This window comes from Berghia stephanieae, chromosome 1 (assembly GCF_034508935.2).
Source record: "Berghia stephanieae isolate SIO BIC M18660-M18661 chromosome 1, UCSD_Bste_1.3, whole genome shotgun sequence".
NCBI lineage: Eukaryota > Metazoa > Mollusca > Gastropoda > Nudibranchia > Aeolidiidae > Berghia > Berghia stephanieae.
In genome coordinates, this window is record NC_088360.1 from 31,743,129 (window position 1) to 31,754,705 (window position 11,577).

Below are 11,577 nucleotides of genomic sequence, written 5' to 3' on the forward strand. Positions count from 1 at the left end.
GGGATAAACTCCGGCTCTATTGGCCTAATGGCTCTGAAGGACTACTCCAGCGTGTCCTATTGCAAAGCGTGGTGGAATTCGGGGTGCTAGAAACCCTCGAGTTCTGTACCAGTTTTACCCGGTGGGTCGCAAACTATCAGTATCACTCTCGCTCTGGAGATTAAACGAGACAAGCAGTGGATCGGCTTGTAAAGGAATGAGGTCTTATCCCCATTTGCCAGTATGTTTGATACCTTATACTTCCGTGAAAACCTTTATTTGTGTTTCTCACCCTGTTGTTTTCAGGGCCACAGCCATTTTTCACATAATCACACTGGTGAAAAAGATTCCCAGAAGACCAAGCATGACGGGAGTGACAGTACGTCTAAGCCGGAGAGACATCGTAGGATAAGTCATCACAGGTCAGTGACTGTGCGGCCATATGGTCTTGTGATATGAAACTCGCCTTCGGATCGGAAGGTCCTAGATTAGAATCGCTCTCTGAGCAGCCATTAGTCGAGTCCTTGGAAAATACTCTTTACTTACATTCGTACTTAGGTGTAAAATGAGTATCTGGGCGTTAACAGCGTTGTCGGAAAATTGCAATATCGTCTAACAGGCGTCATGTCTCGTCCTTCATGTGTGTTGCTGTTGGCTAGGGACCGCCTGTAAACCGCTTTGGGCACGTTTCGTGGTAACTGCCCTTTATAAATGCTCACGTTAAAAAATTCAATTGCTTATTCCTTTTTTTTTTTACATGAAAAATATAATATACAGTTTTTGACCTGGGAGGACTTCTCGGAGGTTACGAAATATTCAATATTGGTCAAATACTGTGTTGTAACACCCCAGTTGTACAGTTTTCCCACAAAATCATCGTTAAAGTCAGTTAATAAAATAATATCATAAAACATTAATATAATTAAGAGAGATTAAAAGTAGATTTTAGTTACATTCAAAATGAAAAAAAAACCAAAACCAAAACAAAACAACATCGCATTGTTGCGTATATTCCCTTTTGTTTGTCTTCTTGTAAAGAAAGAAAGAAAGAGAGAGAGAGAGAGAGAGAGAGAGAGAGAGAGAGAGAGAGAGAGAGAGAGAGAGAGAGAGAGAGAGAAAGAAAGAAAGAGAGAGAGAGAGAGAGAGAGAGAGAGAGAGAGAGAGAGAGAGAGAGAGAGAGAGAGAGAGAGAGAGAGAGAGAGAGAGAGATGAAATGGAGGAATGTTGTGTGAGAGACAATATTATGTCCATATAAAAGTGTATTGAAGGAGTGAGTGGTTTGAGTGTGTAACTTAGTAAATTCTTGGATGTGGATACATTAATTTGCAATCAGCCATAATTTCAAAGCATTTACACATTATGTCCCCCGGTGTATCAATTTTCATAAGATGCCTTTGTGCATTGTGAAGTAAATTTGACAAGATGAGGGTAATTTAAATCGATCTATATTTGAAGGACGATCTTTCTGGCCAATATTTAAAAATACACGTCTTTCCAGCGCATAGCAATTAACTGGTCAATAAAGAAGCGGAGCAAGACGAAACAAGTCGTTGTGTTCAAGCAATTTTTCAAAACCAATCGATATTTTTGTCTCCCATCATCTGTAGCATAAAAATGACATTTGTCACAATCGCCTTTGTCTTTTACAATTCAGTGAAAGACGAGCCAATGCCTTGAGGCATTAATCATCTTTGCCATTAACCCCCCCCCCTCCCTCCCCCCACCCACCCATAAAAAAACCTCCATCCAACTCCAAGGCATGCTATTGATTCTATGCGTTTATATAAAGTACTTACAACATCCGCCAGACGAATATAAGGCACCAACACAAAACACTGTGTAACCTTTAACGTTTCTGGTCTGATTGATATAACTTCGTGAGAACTTATCACCAAAATGGATGTATAAAAACGATAACAAAGAGCTGAGTGACGTCAATGTCGTTCCTTCTATATTATGTGGTCAACCTTTTCAATCTGGTATTATATCGAAATGTACCAGATACCTTCTGAAGTTGACTTTAAAGTCTAAATTGTGAGGGGGTCCTGATAGATTAATTGAGCACTCGTTTCAAAGGATTAAAATCGACCCCAAGGTGCAGTCAAGATTTTTTTTCTCCACCCAGGAGTGATTGAGTAGCCGGGTCTGTTAGATCTGGCGGAAAGTACTTTGCGATAGAAACTGCGTACTATCCAAAGGGTGGCAAGCAATTTCTATTGCCAGTTTTACGCTATAGAAACCGGGAAAAACTCCGGCTTTATGGGCCTAATGACGCCGAAGGACTACTAAATTATGACTTTCGATTTGAATCAATCCTCCCAATCGAAAAGACTGAATGCATGTCCTCACACTACTTCGTCTCAAATTTTGTAATTCTAAAAGTTCTCACTTTAAATTCCATTGCTAGTTCATCTTGACAAAATACCAAATGGAGTAGGGGGGGGGGGGGATAATATATAAGCCATTGCCTCCACTTCTTGAGACCTAAATTCTTGTTGACAGAGGAGGGGCGATAAAAGGGGGTCGGTGTCTCAGTGCCACAACTGTCAAGCGATCTCAGTGACTGGAAGAGTGACGGTGATCGTGGAAAATTCTGGTTCCGACGTTGTGTCATTGGGTAAGACACTCCGCGGCTCGACTACGGTTTGAACGAGTATCAGGCTATAGGCAGTGACGGATATTGTAAGAGTATTAATACAAAAAGGGCGCCTAACAGGCGACTGGTACTGTATAAAATGGAATTATAATTCCAGATGGCCTGCTGGAGGATAATTGAAATATTTGAATCATATTGAGCATGGTAAACATGTGGAAATGTTCATATTTATTATTTTTTAATGTCAGCTCAGTGATAGAGTTCTTGCCTCAATGCAATGGGACTTGTATCGTTCCAGGCAGCATCGAGCTTTCTTTTGATCCCAGCCTGTCCACCCAGAAGTAATTTGGTAGCTGAATTTAAAACGACAGACAGGAGTCCTATCCCAAGGGTAGCAAGCAAATGTTAATCACTACTGAACTGGAATAAAGCCCAGCTCCATGGGATTTATGGCTGTCAAGGACTTTGTCAACACATTTCTGTAAAAAACAAAAACAAAACAAAAACAAAAAAAACCCCCAAAAAATAAACAAGAAAAAAAAAACAAACAAACAATATAAACAAAACAAAAACAAACAACAAAATAACAAGAAAAAAATCACAACACCCAAAGAACTAATACAAACCCCCCCCCCCCCCCCCCCCCCCCCCAAAGGAGAAGAAGATAAAAAGCACAAGGAAGAATGCGAATGAAAAGGAGAAGAGGAATAGGAGAGGTGAAGACGAAGAAGAAAAATAGGAGGAGGAGTAGGAGGAGGAGACGGAGGAGGAGGAGTAGGAGGAGTAGGAGGAGGAGGAGTAGGAGGAGGAGACGGAGGAGGAGGAGGAGGGGGAGGGGGAAGACGAGGAGTAAGAAGAAAAGGAAGAAGAAGTTACAGCAATATTTTCGTACACCAATCCGGTAAAACCGGCTTATCTATAGATTGATTCACGGGCTATCGATTTCATGGTTGCTACAGACCAGCAATATTTCGTTTACATGTGGAAGTGGATAAATCTTTGTCTTATCTTTGGGTTGACCAAGTACACGATAAAGTTGCCAATGTCAGGAATTAAGCAAGATAAACTCTGGGGTTTGTCTGTTATCTTTCATGTAGAAATGCTGATTTTGACACCATTCGTTCACACTGAATTGACCTGTTAAATGAGAAAAAAAAATACTAAAGCGCACATTTCAGTCATAAAAATCAATTATAGAGGGTCTAGATATCTTTGCAATAGTCAATTATAACCAATTTCTGAGTTGTCTGTGACGTACTAGAAATCTGACAAAAGTTAACCTTTGTAAGTTGCCACGCGCTGAGTCACATAATATGAGTCGAAAGAGACAGATGAAAGGAGACTCACGTAATCACTATATTGGAATTATCAAATATATTAACAATGGTATTGGAATACCTCTATTATCTAATATTGTAAGCGAACATTTGCATACGTTGTGTATCTTTTCATAAAGAAGTATAGTCTTTCAGAGTCACACGGCTTTATTGGACTTGTGCAGATAGGGAGGTCTTGATTTCACTATCTAAACCATCGGACTTGAAACAGAAGTGTTGTCTATGAACTAGCTTAACTGCCTAGAAAATAAGACATAGCAATCCATTCTTATACTGTCTAGAAAATAAGACATAGTAATTCATTCTTATACTGGCTAGAAAATAAGACATAGCAATTCATTCTTATACTGGCTAGAAAATAAGACATAGCAATTCATTCTTATACTGGCTAGAAAATAAGACATAGCAATTCATTCTTATACTGCCTAGAAAATAAGACATAGCAATTCATTCTTATACTGGCTAGAAAAAAGACATAGCAATTAATTCTTATACTAGATCATACTGTTAAAATGATTTTCATTCCTTCAATTGCAGTCGAGACACAGCTGCCAAAGGACATCATGGGGGAAGACCCAGAGCGGGATCCAAAAGAGAGGTTAGTAATGGCTGGTAATTTAATCTCTAATGTACAAGAGGATGGTGTGCGAGGTAAAATCATTTGCATTCGGTTGTTGGAAACGATAGGGTATTACTGATGACATTTTAAAAGACAATTTGGGAGCAGGCACTGGTGTAAACTGAAAATTTGAAAAAAATGAATGCACAAGGAACAATGCCAAATAAATCAAAGAAAGATACAAGTAAAAAATCAGCTTGGGGATCGAACCTCAGACCTCTTGATCAGTCCAAACGTTCTACCATTTAAATCATCCTAAAATATCACAGCCTGCCTAGGGAGGGGATCGAGCCCCAGCCGATTGACGCTATGCGTTTAGTTAAAATACTCACAACGTCTGCCAGCCGGATATAACATACCAACACACAAAACTATGTGTAACCTTAAATGTTTATAATCTGATTGATACAATGTAGTGAGAACTACTTATAAAAATGGATCGCTAAAACAATTTTTAAAAAGTTGAGTGACGTCAAAATCATTTCTTCTATATTAACAGCCAGACGTTCTACCAGTTCTGATCGACCCCATGTCAAAGCAGGCTGATGTTTTGGGATGATTTTGTGTCTTGAATTTTCCTTTGTGCTTTGTCTGGCACTATTTCATGCACAACTCTTCAGATTTTTATGAAGACTCTATTCTTCTGAATTTTGGTTTTATCAACATTTGACAAACACAGGTCACAATGAATTTTATATCAAATTCTTCTCTTGCAAATCGAGCTCGATCTCTCCTAGACTATTGTCACTCCATCAGGCAGAATAAGTATTGGCCAAAGCAAAAAGGTCAAAACTACAGAATTCATAATGCTCAGTTCATTAGAACCACATTTATTATAAGTGTAGCTACGTCTACCACTGTAACCCATTTTCTGACGCATGAATTACATTGAAATATTTATAGTAAGGACAGCTAGTTATAGTTAGAACCACATTTATTATAAGTGTAGCTACGTCTACCACTGTAACCCATTTTCTGACGCACGAATTACATTGAAATATTTATAGTTAGGACAGCTAGTTATAGTTAGAACGACATTTATTATAAGTGTAGCTACGTCTACCACTGTAACCCATTTTCTGACGCATGAATTACATTGAAATGTTTATAGTTAGGCCAGCTAGTTATAGTTAGAACGACATTTATTATAAGTGTAGCTACGTCTACCACTGTAACCCATTTTCTGACGCACGAATTACATTGAAATATTTATAGTTAGGATGGATATTACTGCTATTAATATAGAACCACCAGTTCTTTGTAAATGTGCAGTGACAACAATGCTGGATTGAATCAATCGATTTGTCATTGATATGTTCTCTTTTTCTCAATTTCAGCATGACCGCCACAGCGTGGCAACTTCCGGTGACCTTCACCCTCCAATCGAATACGAGAATACGTACAAATTGGAGCCCGACACTGTCTTCAGACCTGCTCAAGTGACAGAAATCATCAAGCAAGTCTTGCACGAGAATCTAAACGGGAAGAAGTACATCAATGGGATGATGGGAGACACATGTGTTAGCCTTAGTGATATCATCAAGGTAAATCTGAATGTCTATATGATGTCTGTGTGTGTGTATGTGTGTGTGTGTGTGTGTGTGTGTGCGCGCGCGCGCGTGGGTTTGTGTGTTTGTGTGTTCATATAAATGTGTTCTATTTCTATTTTGACGATTGGCAGTTGTTTGTATACTACAACTGTATACATTTGATTCAGTGTGTTTATTATGTGTATGCACGGCGTGTATATGCTATTTTCAAGATTAGCAGTTAGCAGTTTACTACCAAACTTTGACGAAAGGCGATGTTTTGCTTTTGCGTTAACATTTTAAACTTTAAATGTAAGTAAATTGCGATAACCCCAAACTAGTCAAAAACTATTAAAGCCTAGAATTCTTGGAAGTATTAGGTTTGATTATTTCACAATTTGGGGTCATTTCTCAATATTTTAAGTGAAACATCTGGCCAAAATTTAAAAAAAAGGGTGCTTGGTCAGTGTTCAACTATATAACTTTATGGCACACATTTTCGCTTTTGATGATTGTTTTGTTTTGTTTTTATTTTTAAGGGGTTTACGGCGCTTGCAACACGTGCAGATCATATCAGCGCCAGTAATTTTTTTTATAGAATTACAATTAAAGCATCCAAGAAAAAACTAAGACACAGGGGAATTGGTTCAATGAGGGAACAAATGTAGATTCCAAGAGCACACTATCAGTGAACTTATTTTGAGATCACCTGAATGTCTTATCCAGACACAAGCACAGGTCCCCGCCAAGAAGAACACACTCAAATGTTTACAAATCACGTAAAACAGAAAATAATACAGTGCAAAACAGAGAAATGATTTACAAGACAAAAATATCATCTCTCAGAACTCTAACTATACATTTGAATGTTTTCCTCCCAGCCAAGATATCCGGCCAGGGCTAGGACAAAACCAAGTAATCTCATTCCAAGGCAAAGACAAAGTGCATTAAAAAAACAAATATAAGAAGAAAGAAGACAGTAATTGTCTCAGTGCCCACTGTGGGAGCTCAGGAACCCCACCTAGACTTTTGATGTTTAAGTATAATAAGAAATGGTTGGTATTGTAATCGGTTGAATTTCTACTCCCTTGATTGGGTTAGAAATGGTATCCCATCTCGGTGGAGACACTTTAAGTTTTTCTTGAAACCTGGGAGTATGCTCATAATATATTCATGTCGTCCGGGACCTAAAAGAGATGCTTGTTTTTTTGTTTTTAAGGGTTTTACGGCGCATGCAACACATTTAGGTCATATCAGCGCCAGTAAAAGGATGAAAAGGGGATAGTTAAACAGTCTAGATGTACAATAAAAGGACTTGAGGAAAAGTAAGACAAATGGGAATGGTACAAATAGGGAACAGATGTAGATTCAAAGAGTAAACTATCAGTGTACTTAGTTTGAGATTACCTAAATGACACCGGCACAAGATCCCACTAGAGGAATACACTCAAATGTTTACAAATCATATCAATATCATTAAATTGAAATTTTAAGTTGTTCCTATCCAAAATGTGATCAGAACATTCTGGTCTTTTAGAATCATAATTAAGTATATAGATGTCTGTATTTATCTATTGCAGTTTCACCAACAGTGCTTGAAAATTGAATATATGTATATATATATATATATATATATATATATATATATATATATATATATATATATATATATATAAAACATATACATTTTTTTTCTCCACAGGACAGAGTTAGGCAACTTGATCTACATCGATTTAAAATTGTCTCCACGGTTATGATTGGGGAACGAAGAAACCAGTCAATGCAAGTCTCCTCCCGCTGTCTATGGAACCAAGGATGCGACAATTATGCGTCCTACGTCTACAACAAGGGAAATCTTTGTGTTGTAGGAATGGTCTTCGGTGTCTACCAGGAATAATCAGATAGTCGACATGGCCTGACTGGAAATAATCGGATTGTCCGAATTTCAAAGATTTTATTTAGAAAATGATGAAGGGAAAAACAGACAGTTGATTGATATTTGTGGAATTGTTTAGTATTCGACCAGAACACGCAAAATATAATTAAATGAGAAAAGACGATTCATCTAATACAATCTTATAATAAACTTTCCCAGTAATACGTTTATACAGATGGACTTGTGGCATGAAATTGTAAGGTATTTAATTTAGTCTAAACAAAAGGCTTGTTGACAAAATTTTTAATTTAGATTTCTTTCAGTAGGAAGAAGCAAAATTTAAAACATACTTGTAAAAAGCCCGCAATTTTGCGGGGAAAGAACTATTTTCATTCGATACTGTACTCACCATCATTTAATGAAGGCAGATTGGTAAACAACGTTGTCTGTGTAATTTGGTATATCTTCGGTTGATTTTTCTGTGTGGCCCAATAATATATTTAATAATATATTCCCTCAACTAACCCCATGAAAAAATTAAACCTAGTACCTTTAATTAACCCTAATAGGAAAAACAAACACCCTAGCAGTTTAATAAGACTAATGACTAACCCTAATAGGAAAAAATCATCCGATCTCGAGCTTACCCTAATAGAAAAAATCATGACAAATTGAATAAATAAACGCCTGACAAAAGATCAAAGGTGAAAATACAAATTTAAAGAATACTGGGGATGTAGGATCTTTCGGAATGTCTCCCCTTTACTTAACTTATGGAAAAACAAACACCCTAGCACCTTTAATAACACTTATGACTAACCTCTCGAGCTAACCCTAATAGTAAAAAAACAACTCTAGGACTTCTTTGCACTACCTTTCAATACTTAACAAATCACAATGGCGGCCGAAAATCAAAACAATGGTCAAATTAGGAAATTTTAAACTTTCACAAATCTATCAAGGTTTGTTCTAGAGTTTTTAAAATGCCTGACAAAATATCAACGGTGAAAATACAAATTTAAGGAATACTGGGGATGTAGGAGCTTTCGGAATGTCTCCCCTTTACTTAACTTATGGAAAAACAAACACCCTAGCACCTTTAATAACACTTATGACTAACCTCTCGAGCTAACCCTAATAGTAAAAAAAGAATCAAAATGGCGACTGAAATACCTTTATGTGATCAAGTGAATAATATCACTATGAATGCCACGATTTGCTGAAAAATGCCAACACACACACACACACACACACATGTATACACCACACACAACACACACACAAACATACACACATACACACACACACACAAACATACACGCAATTAGAACAAAACTGATCACCGCGAAATCAACAACATAACGGAAGTAATAATAATACTTGATGTCATAAATAGATGACGCAAACTGACAACTTTTTACAGTGACGAAATTGGTTGATTTTGGGACTGTTTTGTGTCGTCGGTACGTATTTCATGATATCTGTGTGACTCAACGAACATTCAAACTGACTTTAAATTATAAAAGGAAATCAAGTTATCTGTTTATCTATCTGTAAAAAATACATTTCTAATTTTCAAATCTTTCAGTAGAGTTGTGCACCGTATCAATTTTTTTATTGACTCAAATAAGCACAATGTTCTCCACAATGCTATATTTTTTAAAGAAAGGATTTCAAGGAATCACTAATAGAATTCATGCACTCTTGCATTTTAAAATTCGAAAGTATTTATATTGCACCAGCTCACGCTCCAAAGTTTGCGTATGGAATCCTAAAGCCCAAGACTGCGGAAATCCTATTGTGTTAGGCAGTACCGGGCAAAGCAGAGAGAATAATAATACAAGAAAAAAACTCACCCCAAAAATTGGCTACCTCGACTGGGGACCAAACTTCAGACCTTCTGTTTACCAGTCTGCAAGTATTATAATTTTCTTTCTAGTTTGTCAAGCGCTGTTTCATACACACCTTTTAAGATGTTTAACCTACACCATAGCCTGTTACTCAATTTGTTACTTTGAGAGTCAAGTGCTATATCACTAACATGAAACAAATTGAGTAGAGGAGTGCCACAATGTGTATGTGTATGTGTGTGTGTGTGTGTGTGTGTGTGTGTGTGTGTGGGGGGGGCTGTCTGAAATTAGCGCCATCTGCCAAGTAAGTATGAGATCTGGTACTGATTTCCCATCGCTGCAAAAATGCCAGGTCCTCTATTGTTTTCTATTCCAGTTATTTTAAGTGATAATAAGATCCTGCTCCACTAATTTATTGCTAAAACACTGCAGCCAAATTAAATATATTTCATATATTTTATATTTTATATATATTTATATTTAAACTTGAGCTTTTATATAGAGCAATATCCACTAATCGTGCTCAAAGCGCTTTACAGCGCTGATCAACAGCAACACGTAACATGTAGAACGAGACATGACGCCTGTTAGGCGATATTGCAATTTTTTTCCAACATAGACAACGCTGTAAACGGCCAGGTACACCTGAGTATGATGAGAGAATGTGAGCAAAGAGCCTTTTCCAAGGACTCAACTATGCGCCGAGCGAGGCTCGAAACCAGGACCTTCCGATCCGAGTGTCATTCCATCAGACCACATAGCTGCATATCTTATTTAATGGTCTTTTTGCCTCTCGTTTCTGCCGTTCTATGACAAAACCTTTTTAGTTTCATTTTGACCAGAAAAATTCGACTTCAATAACCGTTCGATTGAAAATGAATCTCAACTAATTGATCTTCTCTTCAAATGACATAAGTAGAAAATGCTCTCAAATTAAAATAAAGTAAAAAAAAAATTAACAACACTCATATCAAATGAACAGTACTGTTTATTTGTTAACCAATACTTTATGACACAAACATTTTTTTCATTGAAATGGAAAAAAAACAATGCCGTCATACTTTCAAGCCCATTAACAACAACAACAACAACAACAACAGCAGCAGCAACAGTAACAACAATAACAATAACATTACGACAAAACAACGACGGCGACAATAAAATGTGTACGATGTTCCTTTCAATTTCAATTCTTTTTTGTTTTATTTATCCATATAAATGAAGCTATGAAGAACAATAAAATAAATTGGCATCTTAAAAAACATTACAGATCATTTCAAAGTCATTCTTCAATACACAGTGGATGAGTGCGATAAATTGAGTCGTTAATAGGGGTGGGGATAATATCTGCATTCTCTTCATCCCGTCCAACTGGGCGGAGTGAAGCCGACGCAAAAAAGTGAACTTAAAATTAGAATTATCAGAAATATGAAATTTTGTTTATTTAAAGGGCGTTACGGCGCTTGTAACACATTTAAGTTATTTCAGTGCCAGTAAACAGGGCAAATGTGAGTAGTCAAAATATTCTAGAATTACTTGTTAAGATACCCAAGAAAAAGGAAGATATAGGGTACGGGTTCAATTAGGGAACAGATGCTGATTCCAAGAGCACACCATCAATGTACATAGTTTGAGATCACCTAAAATTTTTATCCATCCACAAGCACAGGATTCCACTAAGAGGAACACACTCAAATGCTTACACTATACTTTCATAACAACAAATAGAACGATACATAACAGAGAGATGATTTACATGGAAAAAATATCAACTCCAAAAACTTTAGTTGT

General features: G+C 37.0%; 1 protein-coding gene across 3 annotated transcripts in view; it reads left to right on the forward strand.

Moving 5' to 3' along the window:
- LOC144971907 (uncharacterized) overlaps nucleotides 1–11,048 on the forward strand; it is a 29,079-nt gene extending 18,031 nt beyond the window's left edge. For all 3 annotated transcript variants that reach the window (XM_078912981.1, XM_078912998.1, XM_078912989.1), the window contains exons 3-6: nucleotides 286–401; nucleotides 4,450–4,510; nucleotides 5,869–6,075; nucleotides 7,763–11,048. In XM_078912981.1, the coding sequence (XP_078769107.1) occupies nucleotides 286–401; nucleotides 4,450–4,510; nucleotides 5,869–6,075; nucleotides 7,763–7,957 (579 nt within the window). In that variant the 3' untranslated portion in view covers nucleotides 7,958–11,048. The remainder of the gene's footprint in view (nucleotides 1–285; nucleotides 402–4,449; nucleotides 4,511–5,868; nucleotides 6,076–7,762) is intronic.
- Nucleotides 11,049–11,577: the final 529 nt, after the last annotated feature.